At 48.0% G+C, this 19,599-nt stretch overlaps 4 protein-coding genes across 4 annotated transcripts; 3 read left to right on the top strand and 1 right to left on the bottom strand.

Annotated features, from left to right (window-relative positions):
* Positions 1-9,346: 9,346 nt before the first annotated feature.
* N7458_000576 (uncharacterized protein) lies at positions 9,347-12,265 on the top strand (the record flags this gene model as incomplete). The annotated part of the gene is made up of 4 exons (XM_056903970.1): positions 9,347-9,359; positions 9,417-9,580; positions 9,692-10,703; positions 10,917-12,265. The coding sequence occupies 4 exons, from the start codon at positions 9,347-9,349 to the stop codon at positions 12,263-12,265; spliced, it is 2,538 nt and encodes an 845-aa protein (XP_056771737.1).
* A 475-nt stretch (positions 12,266-12,740) lies between these two features.
* On the top strand, positions 12,741-13,400 carry N7458_000575 (uncharacterized protein; the record flags this gene model as incomplete). Its single annotated transcript, XM_056903969.1, has 1 exon — positions 12,741-13,400. One exon carries the CDS (start codon positions 12,741-12,743, stop codon positions 13,398-13,400), a length of 660 nt encoding a protein of 219 aa, XP_056771736.1.
* Positions 13,401-15,208: 1,808 nt separating this feature from the next.
* N7458_000574 (SDR family oxidoreductase) lies at positions 15,209-16,515 on the bottom strand (the record flags this gene model as incomplete). The annotated part of the gene is made up of 5 exons (XM_056903968.1): positions 15,209-15,750; positions 15,819-15,954; positions 16,029-16,323; positions 16,381-16,432; positions 16,494-16,515. 5 exons carry the CDS (start codon positions 16,513-16,515, stop codon positions 15,209-15,211), a joined length of 1,047 nt encoding a protein of 348 aa, XP_056771735.1.
* Positions 16,516-17,579: 1,064 nt separating this feature from the next.
* N7458_000573 (uncharacterized protein) lies at positions 17,580-17,927 on the top strand (the record flags this gene model as incomplete). Its single annotated transcript, XM_056903967.1, has 1 exon — positions 17,580-17,927. One exon carries the CDS (start codon positions 17,580-17,582, stop codon positions 17,925-17,927), a length of 348 nt encoding a protein of 115 aa, XP_056771734.1.
* Between the last annotated feature and the right edge of the window lie 1,672 nt (positions 17,928-19,599).

The following is a 19,599-nucleotide window of genomic DNA, read 5'->3' as shown; positions in this document are numbered from 1 at the left end:
AGACTAGGAAGGCAATCACACGGACACCTCTCATGTACTAACTGGCAAGGATGATTCTTCTTCCCTACGTACTACGGAAGTAGAACGGCCCACGCCAAGAAATGTAACCCCCGCTTATCCCGTCCACCTCGTCTACAACCTTCAGACATCCATTCTTCATTGTACTTCGTGCTTCTTGAATAAATCCTATTGCCTGAAAAGACTTGGCCATCTAATAATGATTCCCGTCAAGGTTGATACGACTGCCCTCCTCTACATCTTGTTTGTTGTAGTAAGATGCTGAAGACTCAGTCAGCCTGGCGATGACTCCTGGTAACCCAATTCCGCTATTAGGGTGGAGCATTATCCTTGATCCTTGGGGGCGAGTTCTTTTGCATAACGTCTATAGGTAAATACTCCCAATTAATCACTCCCAATTAATCACTCCCAATTAATCACTCCCAATTAATCACTCCCATGACCATTTGCCGGCAGAATAATTAACGTGATACTTCGGGTGGTCTCAGACTTTTGGGGCGCCTCTGTGAACATACTCTCCCGCTTATATCTCACAGACTGTTGACTTCGTTCTGCTGCCTTGGCAATATCAGCGGTTGTTAGATTGCTCTCAATCATATCACAGATCAGGCTTCGATGGGATAAGTTTGGGGTCATCTTTGACACAATAAACAGCGGGTGTTTGGGGGAGGGGGGAAGATATTGTATAGGAGGAACAGCCCAGATCGAGCGCCGCCTAGGTCGCAGCCGTGTTGTCATCGTATCCGTTCCTTATCATACCTTTCAGAAGGTTCTAGAAAGGGGCCCTAATAAATCTAACCGATTGAGGTTAACATGATTTTGGCAACCGGTTTTGTGAAAGAGAGAGTGTGTAGAATCGCAAGGCGATTTTGCAAGCTACTCTATCCCAATTCTACGAGCGTCATGACATTAAAGCGGACTGCTGTTCCATATTCAACACAATTCACAGTATCCTTTCAAGTCCCAGATAACACTCAACGACATGTTACATAAGCTTTGTATCTCACTATTATACGTGCGCCTATACCACGAGCAAATTCAGCTATTTTTCGCGTAATGTTCGAGGATCAAACAGCTTGTCATGACTAGTTCTTCACATAATCTGACAAAATATTTTAACAGAGCTAAACCTTCGAATAATCTAGGCGTGCACGATCAATTTTGGCGAGTTCTAAGTCATATTTTGCTAAAAAAAGAATTTACTTGGAGGGCTCGGATTTATCAATACCGACAACTTATGTTGAAGAATTGACCTTATCATGGAAGTTAAACCCATGGGGATGCTGTAGACTTGGGCCAGGCCCCTTCCTTCCGCAGTTTAACCTACTCTCTCAATTAGTTATGACTCACGATCATTCATCATCTCCAGCTTTGCTGCTCCCCTTGACGAGTGCGCGGTCTGACTTCTGTCGATGTGTCTACCAACCTTTAGAGTGCTTCCCGAAACTGGTGCAACCACTCACACTCTTTAATGGCGTTTCCAGCCTCGGAACCAAGACTTAGATTCGGACTATCGATACTCCTGGACCAATACAACACGTCTAACTGACAAAAGGCGCCCCAAAGAACTCCAAATATAGACTATCTGGTCTTGGTGCTCTGGCTGGAAAAATAATCAAAGAGTGTAAGTGGTTGCAATAGTCTCGGGATGCAGTGTACGAGAAACTGTTTATACAGAATGTGTCAAAATTCTGAAGAGGTCCTGCTGGGAGGGCATGTTTCTAGGTCAATTACCCTTATTCAATTTTATTAGTTTTACCTTCAAGGCAGTAAGTCCTTATTCAAAGAATTCAATCTGTACCGCGTCTAAATAAACTGCCAATAAAATCCACTTCAATCCCTGCATCATCTCGCACTTTCAGCTCTGTGATCGTAGAATCCAGCGCGTCACCCTCCATATTATTGTACTCATTCACAGCGTTGTGTTCATCGAGAAAAAACCGGCCAATCTCTAGAGATAGCTCTCCTTCCAGCTTCAGGTTCGAGTTATGATCGAGAAATTCGCCATCAGCGTAGTGATAGACGGACCATCCCCAGCGTCGGAGCGTGTCAAGTTCCTCGATTTGCCAGCGTTCTCTCAAAGGACCACAAACAGTTGTGTTCTTTGCCTGGCAAGTAGAACTGAAAGGGCAGTATAAAGCCTTTGAGGTGACCAGACATATCTCATGGGTCGCAAAGAAAGAAATTTTGGCCGATTTGATTAACCCCACCCTGACGCTCTTTCCGTCCGTGAGTCTGTGATACGATGACCTAAAAGTCTCTTAAATATGTCACGTTAATCAAAGTGATATTTTGAGTAGCAAGGGGTATCATACGTCTGTAGCTTGATAGGAGGCGCTGGTGGTCAAAAAACGATGCCAGAAAAGGCGGCTACGGGCAACGGTATGTATATGGTAGCTCGTGCCTGCACTATGGGCTCAACGGCCAATATAGCATATGTCTCCTTCATGATGGTCTCGGCATGGCACGATTCACCAAAAAAGAGACCTATCAGATCAGGGCCATTTAACGACATTGGAAACATAGCCGGGGTGGAAGACATTGATTGTAATGTGACAGGTCCTTACTTAAATGGGCCTCTAAGTTGTTCAGAAAGGAAAATTTGAAGTTAGGTGCATCATGAAGACAGAACAAGGAACTCTTTATAGTGCTCTCAGTCCCAAAGCCGGTGTTACCACCTTATACTCTCTCACCCTTTCCCCGACCCTACGCTAGGACAAACATGGACAGGCTGGGGGCAACTTCTAACGTTATGGTGACACGTCAGTGGCCAGGCACTTGGTGCTTCACTATTTCGCACTAGCGTAGGATAAGAGAAAGAATAAAAAAGCGCAAGGTTATGACGCCGGTTTCGGGGTAGACATTATCACAGAGTCCGCAATAATTGAACCATCGGGTGCCAATTTGGCTTGCTCCCAGGAGCCCTGCCAACGCTCAATTATTATCTTGCAATTAATTGTTTCTCAAATTTTTTCTGACTATAGATTCTGGCAGTATAGATGATAGGTGAGCTTGGAGTCAGGGTGTTCCTAGGAACAGTACAATTATTCCTATCAAGGCTCGGACGTGCTTGATAGGACGAAAGTATCTTGCTCCTAGGAGCCGATGAAGAACACTTTACGAGGTCTTGTTACAAGCCAAGCGAGATGATGACGGAAGCCTCCATTCGGTGCTATCTGCGAAAGAATCAAGTCTAGAGAAGGAAAGAGAGAAGAAGAAGAAGATGCGTGGCGGGATATGGGCCTTTATACCCTCTCAGGGAACTTCCCCTTTCGGAATCGCATGAGGCCTTCCAAGCAAACATCATACTCGCCAGCTGCCAACTCCACCCTTTTCCATCCTTTCTTCACAGATAAAGGTATCTAGCTTGTAAAGGTCAGACTGGTTACCTTCAGTTAAGAATCTAAGCAGGGTAGGAATTTCATCCTGTTCAACATCGTCTGATTGAATATCCTTTAACGGTATATTGAGCGATATACGGAGCTGCATTAAAAGCCCTCTACCGGGACGTATAGGGTCCGGTTCGACATGCTCGACGAAGTCTCAAATATGAATAATAGCCGGACAAGTTAAATTTAAGGTCGTAACGTTGTCCGGCGTACATCAAATTTAGATAGAAAACGTAGCTCGAATATTTTGTAGGGGTTGTAGAGGGATTAACGGGTGAAAGAAGAAGTAGGTAAGAGGGACTCTCGTTGGTATGCCCACGGTGTACTATGGAGCAAGATCCCTGTTATAGGTACGAACCTACATACAGTGGCACCGCAAAAGTTTCCGGCCACCCCCGTTCACCGCCTGACCTACACCGCCTTCAGTAGAAATTACTAGCTATGATAAACACTAATGGAAAAGGTAGAATTCCTTTCTTTTACCTTTAATCCTCCCAGATGAAATGTACAATTAGAGATCAGCAATTGTTTTGCCTCAAACTTAGGGATAATGTTGGAAATCTGGAATTGTTTATAGACGGCAGAATGTTATGTAAGTAAAGGGTTGTCGGAAACTTTTGCGGTGCCACTGTATGATATGTCCTAAATGTATCTTACCGCTGATTCGATCAAGAAAGTTAGTGGATGATTTTAGGTTTTTGATAACCACCGTTTATGTACACAGGACGTGGAGGTGAATGATTTATGGAGATGTTAGTTGACAAGGTGCGGGTTGAGTGTTCTATCATTAGTAGTTTAGGGCACCCTCTGTCACGAGCCAGGCAAAAAGAACTGGATGCTTCAATTTGGTGCTTCTAACGAAAACAACTAAGTCTGGAGAGGAAGAAGAAGAAGAAAACTACGAGGGTGCGAACAGGGCCTTTTTGTTTACCTGCCCCAGGCCCCTTCCTGTTTCGGAAACTCGCGCCTTCCTATTTCCATGAACTTCTCAGATCGGAAGTTTCCAACACCAAAACTCACCATGATCGCAGGTTCAAATCTCGCATCCGCCACATTCGTCACACCTTCTATCCATGCACGGCATAGACATGCACATGGACTAATACATGCAAGAAGTGATCATTCCGGTCACGGAGGAATATCATAATTTTTACGATCACAACCATCGGAAATGTTGATAGTGTAGCAGAATCTGTATCCTAGTCATCCAGTGGTTTGTTAAGGATTAGGAATCTTCCTATATGTATATTCTGGGCTGGGCGAGAAGGGGATAGAGATTGTAGAATTACTGCACTCTGGTTGGGAGTAGAGAGAGAGAACTTTCGGCGAGAATTATGATGTCGTCGGGTAGCTATATTATGTAGGAACTAAAGCCGTTAACGTGAATGCTCCTATTCGTCTAACGTCATTCTTTGCAGCTCCTGAAGTCTCTGCATTTCCGCGAGTATCCGGGGATCAGGTTCAAATTGGACGTCCTTCATCTTGATTTCCTGCAGAAGATGAAGTCCATCGCGCGTTCGTAATCGGGATAATTGTACGTAGGCCGAGCAGAACTTTTGGTGACGGTCTCGACCACGTATCGTCGGGTCATCCCTAAGATCTAGGATCACAGAGTCAAGCGTAGAGCCCTGCACTTTATAATCGCTGAGGCAGAACGCCGGGCACACAGGGACTTGTTTCCTGCGGACAGAGTAACCCTTCATAACGATCGATCTCTCTAAGGGAAAACAGGAACGATGGCAGGCGCAAGACCTTCGAAAGCAGAGGCGCTTGACTTGTCCCGTTTGAATAAAACACGCGCGGGAGGTTTGGTGCAAAGGATATACAGATCGTCAATTTCATAGAACTCGGCTAAGATAGTTCTAGCGAATATTTATGTATTACTAGATATAAATGGCGCAGATTCTCTAATTCGCAGGCCTCTGTATTATCATGGCCTTATTGCAGTGGGACTTGGCGAATATCTTCGGCTATCTGCTGGTCAAAAAATACTAAAAATAGGCCTGTTCCCAATGGCAGCTATGGGCCGCCGCACCCTGCCGCAGTAAACTCCCAAACCTATTATGCTCCTCCTCCTACTTCTGCAGGGTGGCGTCTACCCTAGTGACTAAATGATGCCAATGTCCATTTTCCTCTTCAATTATATCCAACGTATCGGATAAAAACCTTAAACGAGCCTGCGACCCTATCCGCCGTTAGATCCGTCGCAGCGCGCAACCCGCCCTAACGCCCTCACGCTCATCACCAAGGGCCACCCAATGAATATCCGGTGCACAGCAAACATACCCCCATCCACCCGGGACACCAGATAATGTAGGCAAAGTGTACTGGCAATTTTGAGCGCATTCTGCCCAACATCTTCGTCGCGACTCGGCGACCGCCGATGTATGGAGAAAGTGTTTAGGGGAAGGACTCGCCACAACCTGTTGATAGCACTCCTTTGCCAACAAGACTCTGTTTCCTATTTTGTATTAGTCTAGGCTTCTGTTTCCTGGAGCATTTAGGCCTCGGAATGCCTGTTGATGCTTCTTGTGAACGAGGGAGATACAACAACCGTGGATACGCATACAGCTAAATTCGAAATTGCCTTCCATGTCTTACGCAGAGAAACTATCTGAAACCCTAACGCCAAGGCAATGGTGAAACTACTTAGTCTCGTTTTAGCTAGCTTGCAGATCTCCCTCGCGCGTCATTACAGAACTGTAGAATACCAGACAAGTCTAATACGCCACTGCCCCTGTAATCACGCGTTTCTTTAGTACGCTTTCTGCCAATGTTGTCCTACCCGCCTAGGCGGCGCCTCCTCAGACCACGTTGTCCCCGACTACCCACACCATGAGACAAAGGAATGGCCCCGAACCTGCCAGCTTCCAGTCGAGAATTTATCCGAGATATGATCTTGAGCAAATCATTAACCACAGCCGAGATTGCTGATGCTGCTGGATGTAGCCCCCGTTCCGTCACCACAATCCGCAGTAACCTGCGGCTATTCGGTGATACTCGAGCGCCTCCCATTCGAGCAGGCAGACCACGAAGTATCACATCACGGATGTTGGAGGCTCTCTGCGACTACTTACAGGAAAAGCCTGATCTCTACCTCGATGAGATGGCGATTTTCCTCTGGGATGAATTTGGAACGCAGGCAACGACATCTAGCATAAGGCGTGCGTTGATCTCTAAGAATTGGTCAAAGAAGGTTGCTCGTCAAAAGGCGAGGGAGCAGAATCAGGATCTTCGGGATTGTTACCTCCACAACCTGTCCGACTTCAGGTCGTATCATCTAGTATACATTGACGAGTCTGGCTGCGATAAACGGGTTGGCTTCCGGAGGATAGGTTGGTCACCGCTCGGTACTGCACCGATCCAGGTCTCCAAATTTCACCGCGACCATCGCTACCAGATCTTGCCAGCATACTCTCAAGATGGTATTGTCTTGTCAAGAATATTCCGAGGCTCGACGGATGCATCAGTTTTTGAGGATTTCATTGAGGAGCTCCTTCACCACTGTGGGAAATGGCCAGAGCCCAGATCCGTTCTGGTGATGGATAACGCCTCTTTCCACTATTCTGACCGCATAAAATAACTGTGCTCGGACGCGGGAGTGAAACTAATGTACTTGCCTCCTTACTCGCCGGACCTAAATCCTATCGAGGAGTTCTTCTCCGAGCTCAAGGCTTTTATCCGGAGGCACTGGGGATACTACCGGGATAATCCCGAATAAAGTTTTGATAATTTTCTGGAGTGGTGTATTGATCGAGTCGGTTCAAGAGAACAAAGTGCAAGGGGGCATTTTAGGCATGCAGGTGTCTATCTCGATGGAGCATGAAAACTGATTCAGATTCTATACCATTCTACACAGTTGTTTACCGATTAGAACCGATAGAATAAGACATAAATGTTTATTGCTATATGTAGTTTACTATCGCTGTTGAATATCCCTGTTCTCTGCAAAGACTCTTCTAGTTGATTTCCGTGACTGCTCCTTTTAAGCTGTTCACCCATTCGGTGATCTCGCAAACGAAGCGGCGTGCCACCCCCACTTTAACACCTTGCTTGATGAAGAAGTCTGGGTCTTGATCACCGTGGATCTGCTTTAAGTCAAGGCCGTTTGTAAGCACCAGATCCCGAGCTTTTCGAATATCGTTCTTAAGAACTTCGCTGCTTACCCTTGATTGTTGCCAATCACTATATTCCGCCACCGCCACGTCGTGCAGACCAGGTATATTAATTGGATCAGTGGGAGTCAGTGACGTGAAAGGGGAAGAGCTGTTTGCGTCTGACATGACTGCTTGAGATGCCTGAGTTGGGAGTACATGGATATTAATGGGAGGGCACATCGATCCAGAAGAGAGATTAGTATGTTTTTGCTGCTTTGTGATTCGCTCGTTGTCCTCAGCGTAAAGCTGCTCACGGAGACTGTCCGGGATGTCATCGTGGGTTTTAAGGGTTCCACCTTTCTCCACATATCGAACGAGGCTTCTTAGCTGATGTGTCCGGAGTTTATAGTGTCTTTTCCCTACCGGATCCTGCCAGCAATATTAACCTTCGTGGCGGTATGGTGGTCCAGGGCATCGCATTATTCTGTAAACCTCTCTCCACACCGAAGGGTGCCCCGAAGCTTCTTCTGCGTCAAGTTGCGAGTCTCGGTCGGCCAGCATCCGTTTGGATACCGATGATCTTCCTCGTTTATCATACCTCGAGGGAAGGGGAGAACTGTCCTCGATATAGTTCACAGATATCTTAAGCCGGAGCACCTTGCCAAGCCGGGACAGCTGGCCCAACATGAGCAGCTGCTTTTCTATCCCCGCCCAATTAATGTCCGTGCTGTCAAAGCGCTTGATCAAGTCTCGCTGAGATCGATCATTTACAGACGCCACCACATTCGTATCGTCTGGTCTCACTCGGCGATCACGAGCTATCTTGCTTCGCAGAATTTTGGCTATCTCCTGCTGCAGTTTAGGCCAAAAGGTGCTTGGGGGTTCAGCCAGGTCCTGCTCCGTATCCTTCGCTATCACTCGATGATTCAGGGTGACTCTCTACTCGATCAGGTACGTGTATCGACTACAGTCTAAGATGTGTTTACCGCCTGCTCTTTCGTCATCATCTTCTTCTTCTACCAGATGGGTGAGGCGGACCGGATCCGTTGGTGGTGAAGAATCATCTACTCTTTGCTCGGGCTCGGGAGAGGCATGACCGTGTGACGGTGTCCAGGCGCCGCCAAAGAAACCCGGAGTTGGGGGGCAGGAGGGGGTCGTATCCCACGGCCGAGGGAACTGATGGTCGAAGGTATTTTCATCGTCTAAGGCAGAAACCGACATTCCCCCCCGACAGCAAATGCCACTGAGAAGCCTATTAATAGCATCATGGAACGTCAGCGAAGGACAACATAAGGCGGGGGCACAGGAGGGAGCAGTGTATCTGACAGGACGAGCTGAATAACGGGAAAGATCATGGATGAGTGGACAAAACCAAATAAGTGTTCGTGATTCTGTAAAGACTGACGATAGTTAGTTGTGAGAAAAGCAGAGAGAGAACAGGTTGGGGAGAAAGGCGACATGAAGGGGAGAGGGTTATGGTCCCCTTGCTGGGGATCAATTGGTGGTTTGGTCTGTTTGCTCGAACATGGATGGTTCTAGACTGCGGTTCCTCGATGGCCCACAGCAACTGTGCCACGAATGGGAGCAGGGAATTTGCGCCTGCTATCCACGAACGCAGCCAAGGCTATCTCCCGTCCTGGGGGCCGGAGATCAGTGGAAGTTCATCGCTAATGATGTCACATGATAGCGGGGGCTAAGAGCGGGTGTCCCTAAATATTGGTTAGCACCCTCTTCTGAATCAGAACCTAAATACTTTTAGGTGGCATCTTGACTATGACCTCCATATCATACGGCCACTCTAATTCAGGATTGCAGGTAGGGGTCAATCAAGGGTCGATATATATGACACAAGGAGGTAGGTGTTCCAGGATCCTGCCGGGTCGTGCGGACTAATCTTGGCCTTTATTTCCAGAGCGATCGGAACCCCGCCCTGAACCTCTTTCGACGGTACCGTTCCCGCGCGACCCAGACTTTGTTGGCCGCAATGGACTTCTCGACCAAATTCACGAGAAAGCATCGATAGCGGGATCTAGACTGGCTCTCGTTGGTCTCGGCGGCGTTGGGTTAGAGCAACATGTTCTCTAAGAGCAGCTCCTCGGATGCTAACTAGATAATAGCAAAACGCAACTTGCCATTGAATATTGCCACCAGGTTCGACAGCAATCCACCAGCACCTGGATCTTCTAGGTACATGCAAGTAACGTGGCCCGCTGCGAGAAAAGTCTCCGAGATCTCGCCGATCGAGCCAAGATTCCTGGGAGCCAGGACCGCAACGCGAATATATTCCAAGTCGTCGGCCACTGGTTACAGGACGGAAAAATCGGAAAATGGATTCTTGTCCTTGATAACGTCGATGACGACGAGCTCCTTCGCAAATCATCAGCGGTCGGGACCGATGGCCAGATAAATACGCACAGCGGTACTTCGACACAACCACTACTGAGGTATCTTTTCGATAGCTTTAACGGGTCCATCATTGTCACTAGCCGGAATCGAGCGGTGGCGCTGAACGTCGCCAGTCATAAGAACATTATCGAATTGCAACCAATGAATCAAACCGAAGGGCTTGATCTACTGCAGAAGAAACTAAGCATACCGACAGAGCAGGAAATTATAGTGCGTTTGGCTCGGGAGCTTGAGTTTATGCCACTCGCAATCGTCCAAGCCGCCGGCTATATTACACACCGATCACCGCGTTGTTCAGTATCGCAATACCTCGAGAAAATCCAGAAAGGTGACCGAGAGGCAGCACGAGTACTAAATGACGAGGCCGGGCTCCTTTACCGAGACTGGGAGGCAAAGAACTCTATTCTGCTCACATGGCAAATATCATTTGATTATATTCGCTGGAAAAGGCCTTCTGCGACTGATCTGCTCTCCCTAATGAGCTTCTTCAACTGGCAAGGAATCACCGAGGATGTCCTTCGGGTTGACCAGAATCAGAAACGCGGCAGGCATTTCACTCTCGAGCAGCTAGAGGACAGTTTAAGCGAACAGGACACGGACAATGAGTCTAATGGTGCCGCTAACACCGATTTCGACAAAGATATTACAATCCTCTGTGACTTTTCATTGATAGCGGTCGGAGAAGACAGCATGTCTTTCACAATGCACCGGCTGGTGCAGCTAACCGTGCGCACCTGGCTCAAAGCCCATGGCCAACTTGAATATTGGAAGGGGCTTTTTATCAAAAATCTATGTTCGAAATTTCCGACCGGTGAATATGACAATTGGGAAAGATGCCGTTCGCTCTTTCCACACGTGAAAGCATCCGTATCACAACGACCCGAATCCCCGATCGCTCTACAGCAATAGGCTACTCTACTTTATAGAGGCGCGTGGTATGCGCGAGGAAGCGGGTATATCACAGAATCGATAGAAATGGCATCTCTGTCGAGAAAATATAGGTTAGCACTCCTCGGTGCGGAGAACGAGGAGGCGCTTGATAGCACTACAATGTTAGCAGGAGCATACCGATTAGTCGGTCGGTGGGAGGAGGCCGAGCAGCTCTACTTACAGGTCCTGGAGACTTGTAAGACGAAGCTCAGCGCGGACCATCCCTCTACGCTGTCGAGCATGGCCAACCTAGCGTCAACGTATAGGAACCAGGGCCGGTGGGACGAGGCCGAGCAGCTCGAGGTGCAGGTCCTGGAGACTCGCAGGACGAAGCTCGGCAAGGACCATCCCTCCACGCTGACTAGTATGGCCAACCTAGCGTCGACGTATAGGAACCAGGGCAGGTGGGACGAGGCGGAGCAGCTCTTGATGCATGTCCTGGAGACTCGCAAAATAAAGTTCGGCGCAGACCATCCTGACACGCTGACGAGCATGGCCAACCTAGCGTCGACGTATAGGGACCAGGGCCGGTGGGACGAGGCCGAGCAGATTGACTTGCAGGTCCTGAAGACATGCAGGACGAAGCTCGGTGCAGACCATCCTGACACGCTGACTAGTATGGCCAACCTAGCATCGACGTACAGGAATCAGGGCCGGTGGGACGAGGCCGAGCAGCTCGAGGTGCAGGCCCTGGAGACTCGGAGGACGAAGCTTGGCAAGGACCATCCTTCCACGCTGACTAGCATGGCCAACCTAGCGTCAACGTATAGGAACCAGGGCCGGTGGGACAAGGCCGAGCAGCTCGACATGCAGGCCCTGGAGACTCGCAGAACGACGCTCGGTGCAGATCATCCTGACACGCTGACGAGTATGGCCAACCTTGCGTCGACGTATAGGAATCAGGGCCAGTGGGACGAGGCCGAGCAGCTCTTGGTACAGGTCCTAGAAATAAGCAAAACGAAGCTCGGCGCGGACCATCCTGACACGCTGAAGATCATGGCCAACCTAGCATCGTCATTCTGGTACCAGGGCCGGTGGGAGAAGACGGAGCAGCTCTTGGTGCAGGTCCTGGAGATATGCAGGACGAAGCTCGGCGTAGACCATTCTTCCACGCTGACTAGCATGGCCAACCTAGCGTCGACGTATAGGAAGCAGGGCCGCTGGGACGAGGCAGAGCAGCTCGAGGTGCAGGTCCTGGAGACAAGTAAGTCGAAGCTCGGGGCGGACCATCCTGACACGCTGACGAGCATGGCCAATCTTGCTTCCACATTCGAAGCTACTGGTCGTCGTCCTGCAGCGATCGATTTGCTTCGAAGCTGCGTTACCAAGCAGCAACGCATCCTAGGTCCTGCTCATCCCGAAACAGTCTCTAATTCTGACATCCTGCTGGCCTGGGAGGCTGGGGAGGTGACTATCGAGAATTGATCAAAATACATCTTTCTCTAACGAGGAGGCTGCACTATACAAGTATCTGATAGTCTAATCTGACATGAGATTGACTACTAACCTATCCAGTCCTATGCAGTACAGTCACCAGCGAAATCTGCTTCCTCCCTGACGACTGTTTCTATTTTTCTCGGGACCCACTGCCAAGGCATTAGCGGCTAGTTTTATTTGACAGAGATCAATGTGATTTCCTCCGAAATGTATTGAGCGGTACTGAACAGCAAAATTACAGTAACTTAGTAATCTTTTTTTACAAACAATTACACGTAATATTGAATATTACATGAATTGCTCATACACTGCCACCTGCCCCCTCCACGTTCGTTGACCTCTTGAGAGACACTTCCACGTTCTCTCCACATCCCTAAAAGCAATGTCTTCGGCGTCCGTAGAGTGATCATTCGGAGAAATCTGCAAGAATCAGGTACCCTGGCTCCAACAGCCCTCAGCAGCCATGGCCAGGATACTCGTCCTCCCTGTTGAGTTGCGCATCTCCATTTTGCAAGAGTTATCCGATATCGGGGATCTTTCCGCGGCAGTTTCTAGCCATCGTCTCCTGGCCGAGGCGCTGCACGAATCCCCTACCATTGTTGGCCATGTCCTGGGAAACGAAATTGATCCTCGACTTTGGCCGGTCGCGATGACAATATGGCAAATGCGGACACGTAGAAAAGATACTAAGGTTTACGACCAACGAGACGCGTCCTCGATCCTTGAGGAATGCCAAAGCACTACTCCCCAAGAAGCATGGAAATATCTGAACACTGTGGATCTGGCCGAGGCGCACAAATACTTCCACCAACTACATCGCGCTATTGACAAGTTTACGGCCGACTTCATATCTATCGCCCTTGACTTCCTAGCTGTCGACGGAGTGCTACACCACTCTCCGCCGGCACCGTCATCTACTGAAGTCTATCGTGTCCAACGCGCTTTCTATTTCTTTGAATTCTTCTGCTGTGTCTGGGATGACGGTCCGTATATCGCGGACTGGGATCGGCAGTGGTCAATGCCGTTAGACGTTGGATTTGACCCTTGGGTAAACGAGCAACTCGCCTCGGTGTATGAGTATTTATTGAGACAACTCACTATCGGTAACTATGCTTCTCTATAGCACAGGGATAAGAATGATGCTGACTAAATTCTGCACCTAAAGCTCTCAGTGACATAAATCGCATCTGCTGGGGTACCTGGAATACGGCCGATTTGGAACTACCAGAATATGCAAATGGCGAAAAGGCATTTTTGGTTAGTAGTGAATTCACAAATAAGGACGTCCACTGAACTTGATAGGTCTCTCGCGGTATTCATTACGTCTACAAGCTTACCAGAGCACCGACACGCGAAGCCCGACGCCGATTATTAGCTGCCGAATCGAAGGCGGGAAAGTATTTCATGCTTGACGTCGCTATTGCGGATCTTAACGACTATTACTACCATGATCGCTGGATTTCCCGAAGTCCCCTATTTGGTGAAGCCTACATGAGAAACTTACAAGACATATCGCAACACCCTGATGTTTCAACTTGTGAGCTCTTTCTGTCAGATTTGGGCAAGTCCGGGCCAGCAGAGATCTGGTGTCAGGCGCATCTATCCGATGATCATGCCCAGTGGGGCTTGGATTTTGTGCTGAGCAAGAATTTCGCTAATGAACGGAAAGCGGGCTATGTGATGTGGGACGCATGTCGTATTCTGGATTTCGAGAATTTTAAGCGGAAATAAGATGTCTCGAGCAGAAATCACTACTAGAAATTCGATTAAGCCCAATGGCGACTGTCATTCGCCAGAGGCTCCGCGCGATGAGTAGGGCGAACTTCATAGGAAAGGCTGGGAGGGGGAAGCCTTGTCGCCAGCGCAGCTCCCCCAAGCTGAAAGACCACGCAGCAGCGCGGCAAGAGATAAATGACCAACAGCACGCATCTCACGTGACACTATGGTCCGTGAGCCTCCATCGAACAGGGGGGCACGAAAGAGGAAGCACGATGGACGATGATCGACCTCTACGCTCGATTAGGATAATTCTCAGCAACGACTGGCACTCACATATCTGCGTCTTAATCCCAATTAAGAAAATATGAATGAAATCAATTTCTAGAATCCCTGGCCGAATGCCATTACCATGATGGAATTCATAATCGTATTTTGTAGGTTGATGATTAGGTGTTAATGTCATTCAAGGGTCGCTCAAGGACAGGTCTTTGAACGGTCCGCAGCAAGTTGAGGCCGCAGCTATCGATGGATTTTTGTAACTTGTCCTTACTGCGTACAAGACTTAAGTCACGTGCGTTATCCAGCGCCTGAGTACGGAGCACCCCAAACCAAAAAGCCAGTCTCATAAATATTTGGTAAATTTGAAACTGTAATCTTCCTGTAAAATATCGCTCAATACACACTAGGATGAACCTTATGTGGATGTCCATCAAATATATTTCGGGCGCTAGTGCCTTGGCGGTGGATCCCGAGAAAAGAAAAGCAGTCGTCAGGGAGGAAGCAGATTTCGCTGGTGACTGTAACCATGCGTTGCCCACCCTTTGTTTTCGGGACGCGTAACTTACAGCCTGTGTAATAATGTTTCGAAAGAACTTGTACTTCGTATGTCTGTCTCGTGAAATCCCCCCTGCATTCCCACTAACCGGATTTAGCATAGCGTGGCTTAATTTGGGGCTCGAGAAACAATTTCTTTGTGTAAATCATGGAAGGCAATTTCGAATCTAGCTGTACACGAACGAATACACACTCCTTTGATTCTCTGTTCCGAATGCCTTTCCTTCCTTGTCCGGTCTCTCAGAATGATCTCTAGGTGTGGTGGTGGTTTCTCTCCTATCTCGACCTGTCTGCTTGGTCAGACTGCCGTCGGGCACTTCCCTCTTCATTAAGAGAACTTCATGCTGCTTTTAAACCAATCTTCCAATTGAACTGTATTCACAGCTCCTGATACTGTTTTTGTAGCTTTTGCAACGATACCACAGTGTCAGTGATACTCTCAGTGAGAGTACGATAGGTTAAGCCGAGCTCCTTGCTTGCTCGCGAGTTGTCAAAACCATATAGCCCTCGTTTCGGATAACCCCCACTCTCAATGTTCTTTTCGGGGAGACGCTCCTCATATTCCGGACAAAACTCTCTGATCACTTCACAGATCTCCTTATTTGAGAAATATCCAGCGGTCAATAAGAATCTCTTATTTTCGCATTTTGAAGCATCCATCGCCTTTACATGGGCTAAGGCGGCGTCACGAACGTCAATCCAGAGGAAGAAGGAGGCCCCAGTATCTGGAATCTCAACTTTGTAGTCGCCGGCTATAAAATTTCGGACCCTCTGGTTCGACGTGTTGAGCTTATCAAGAGTAGGCGGTGGATGTACTACTGGGCCAAACATCAATGTAGGACACATTGTAACAAGCGAGAAGGTTGGCCTCCTTGTTTTCATAAACTCCCAAGCTGCTCGCTCGGCAAAAGTTTTGCTTGCTTGACCGACATATTTAGTTTAGTTTGAAGACAAGGGTCATGGAACGAACGACAAGCCTAATACTAACCTCTATATCCGTTGAGTGGATTCAAGTAAGCGTCATCCATGGTGAGCGGATTCCAATTATCTTCAGAATAGACATGCTCAGGGCAGCTGTTTTCTTTATAGCTATTGAGGATTGACGCAAAAGAAGACGTAATAATCTGCCACGATTTATAAGCGAACCATAGCACTATAGTCAAGCTTTTCATATTTGTTAGGATGTGGATTCGCATACCACTTTTTTCACCGAGGGTGCTTTGTCTTGAATCGTTTTCAATAACAGGGTGGTTCCGGTAATAGCTGGGTCCAAAAGTTCCCGCTTAATATCAGTTACTGCGTAGCGAAATGGAGACGCGGTATGTATGACCACATCAAACTGTGTGTCCCATTCGAAGCATTTATCAAAAGCACCGGGACTTGTAAACTCTTGGATGACAATAACCCTAAGCTGATTGGGAGATAGATCTGGATGAAGTTTATAGATCTGGTCGGCCTTCTCCTCATTGCGTGCGGTAGTCACTACTGAGCGTCTTTAAACTTGTCAGGTCTATGCATATGCCTTCTTGGGCCATCGAATTGCACATTACCCTTGCGCCAAGAGGAGATCGAGAATATGGCTGGCAAGGAATCCGTTGCCGCCTGCGCTTAATGGTCAGATCAAGCTCACACAGGGAACCTTTCGACTTCAAAAAAAGCATACCAGTAAGAAGGACTCCTGCCATATTATTTTCGTTCCACTTTCTTTGCTTTTTGTTTTCAGCGGATGACTGGGCGACGTATCTGGGCGATGGCCACGATTTGAAAGCTGGAAACTGAGGAAGTAGTCTGGCTTTTTATATCTCGAGGACTTGTGGGAGCCTTCCTTCAGAGTCAATTTAACTTTGCATTCATTAATCATCGGTGTAATATCAACACGAGCGTTGCTTTTAATGTGACCAACAACGTCCTCTCTCGCAAAACATTAGACCCGGAGCTGACAGCTCCGAGTCCCGACAAGACTTAGCCATACCAACCGGTTGGGCGGGTGGGGCCCCTAGGCAACGACCCTACCGAGCCAACCTGCGGGGGACGCCGCTAGGTCCTCCCCAAATCCACTATATCCTATTATTTAGCATTAGCCTCCCTGTGTCAAAATTGCAAGCACTGCTACTATATTCCGTATGCTGGCATGGTTAACAATCGACCACTCGCGACTTAGCTATATCAAGACACGGCCGATTACGAGCGCCCTATCAACCCCGACGACAATCTATACTCAAGAGCGGTGTGGATCACCCTGACATAGGTTAAGGCTGTGAGTGATGACCCTGTGACGGCCACCGATAGTCGCATAAACGCCCATGGGGCAGGACCGAGGGATGTCAACTTCCCCTCTCCTCCATTTCTTCCTGTGTTCAGTTTTCTAGTTGATAGCTACCTAGGGGGATCTATGTTGGATTGAGCTCCGCGTGACATTGTGCACAAATTTTGCACGCTGGTTAGCGCGAGGATTCATGCAGGAAGAAGGTGTTGACTACCACGAGACCTTCACTGGCACTGGCAGATATGAGACCTTACGCGCTCTGCTAGTAGCTATCCTGCTCCTACGCTTATACACCTCACATGTTGATTCCAACCTGGCATATTTGAATGCTGTGCTAAAGGAGCAAATCTACATGGATTACCCTATTTAACGCTAGGAAATCTCTTAGTCAAAAGAGGCTTCCATCGCTCTGCAGCAGATCCTTGTCTATACGCCCTCCGCGCCAATCATGGGGTGGCTTTTATCTTCATCTACGTCGATGATATGTTGATCGCTGCGTCATCTGACGATCTGCTAAATCGGTGCAAGCGCTACATCTCTGCGCAGTGGTCGATCACCGATCTTGGACCAGTTTCACACTACCTCGGTCTCAAAATTGAGCATGACCGAGTGCGCGGTAGGCTGCGCATCTCACAACGCGCCTATATTGAAAAGATTACCGCAGCTATCGCCGGCGACGTTTCCTGGCAAACACCAAGCACGCCCATAAGCGAAGAGCCTAGGGCGGCAGCAGAAGGCCATCAAGCGACGAAATCAGCGACCAAAACCTACCAATCAGCAGTGGGTTCGTTAATGCACGCCATGAATGTCAGCCGACCCGACCTCGCATAACCTCTAAGCGTCCTATCCCGTTTCCTTACGAATCCTACCGATGAGCACCTTCGAGAGGTCAAACGTGTAGCTGCATACCTTTCTCACTCAAGCGACCTCGCCATCGAATACCGAATCGATTCAAGTAATAACAGTGGAGAGGAAGACGGAGAGTTGAGGGGATATGTCGATGCTTCCTACGCAGGTTGCCCCGACACACGCCGCAGCCGATCTGGGTATATCTTCTACCTAGCTGGTGGTCAACCCCTTGAGATCTTATTTTTCGGGGCAAGTCAGAGTCATCGAAGGGTATATAAACAGACTCATGTCTCTCGATGTTCTGTTAACAATAACAAATATCTTGAGTTTTGTTATCTACAGCACTTGATTTCTTGTTGCGGCACAAATCAATACAAAAAGTTCTACGCCTGTTACCAGAATGAAGTTCCTCCATATTGCTATCCTGAGCTTTGCCTCTGTAGCCCTGGGATTGCCCAACACCAAGTTGGCGTCAAAAATCTTTTGCCTCTCCCGCTGCCAGTGACCCTCGGAAGAGTTCTTTTATGGAGTCACGAAAAAGGTGACTTTCTCCAAGGTGGAAAATAACCAGCAAAGTGAGAAATTGCGGAGTAAAATCCACCTCGACGTAAATGTCAGAGCAGGCATGTATGCCGGGAAGGAAGTTGATATTCATCCTGGGCGTGGATGGCCATTCCGCCGTTTGTCCTTTTTGATTCACGAGGTAAGTTGGACACATCACTCTACCGAAGTCTCTGCGTATTAATGTCTTGTTCTAACTACCTTATTGTCTAGATTGAGCATCCTGTATTTAGCCGCAAATATTCTGCCTTTCATGATAATTCAAACCTTCAACTGTATTGCCAACAGATTGGTGGTCCTTCAGCGCCTAAATCAATACAGATTACGTTCATTGATGGCGAACAGAAGCTCATACATCTCAATGAATTCCAGTACCGTGACATCGGAGGGGGGAACTCGAGAAGAAAGGGATGCCCAAAAATGCCGTGAAAAACGGCCCAAGGGGCGGTTTGACCATCTCTCCTCCAAGGAGATTTAGCTGGTGGATATGATTTATATCAGCTCTATCCGCTGAGTCATGGCGCCATCCGGCATCCGCTTGTTTTCCGTCTTTCTCGATCGGCTTTAAAGGGAGCACAAAGATCTATGCATGTGGAACCTGAGATCTTAGACAATAAGATCACATAGCAACCAGCAGGCAATGTTCTATTTATTTATTTATCTTTGTCATACGCTCCCCATATGACGGATGAGAAGGTGTGTATTCGCGTTGGGGATAGTGGACACTACTCCACACTCCCGATAAGCACAATCTCCATCAGAGTCGAAGTGCAATAATATCACTTTATTATTGTGCTTATGGTCCTCCAGGGCTGCTTACCTGGAACTAGGATACTAGTAAATTGCAACTATTGATATGAACTCAGCCATTAATTCAGGCTGTTCTTTCCAGAGATGATTTAATGAGACTGATCATACCGTCTACCTTGTATCATGAAGAAGAGAGTAAGAAGAATAGTTCTAATAAAATAGAGAATGTACAAACAAAAAGAACGCAGACAATAATCAACTGAACATTGTGCTTCCATTACTAGCTATTAGTGATACCAATTTCCCTCTTGGCCATTACACTACCCGCGTGCGGAACGCTATA

Source organism: Penicillium daleae (assembly GCF_028827525.1).
Source record: "Penicillium daleae strain IBT 16125 chromosome Unknown utg000001l_segment0_segment0, whole genome shotgun sequence".
Taxonomy (NCBI): domain Eukaryota; kingdom Fungi; phylum Ascomycota; class Eurotiomycetes; order Eurotiales; family Aspergillaceae; genus Penicillium; species Penicillium daleae.
Note: the sequence above shows the minus strand (reverse complement) of the source record. Positions and strands in the feature narration are given on the sequence as shown.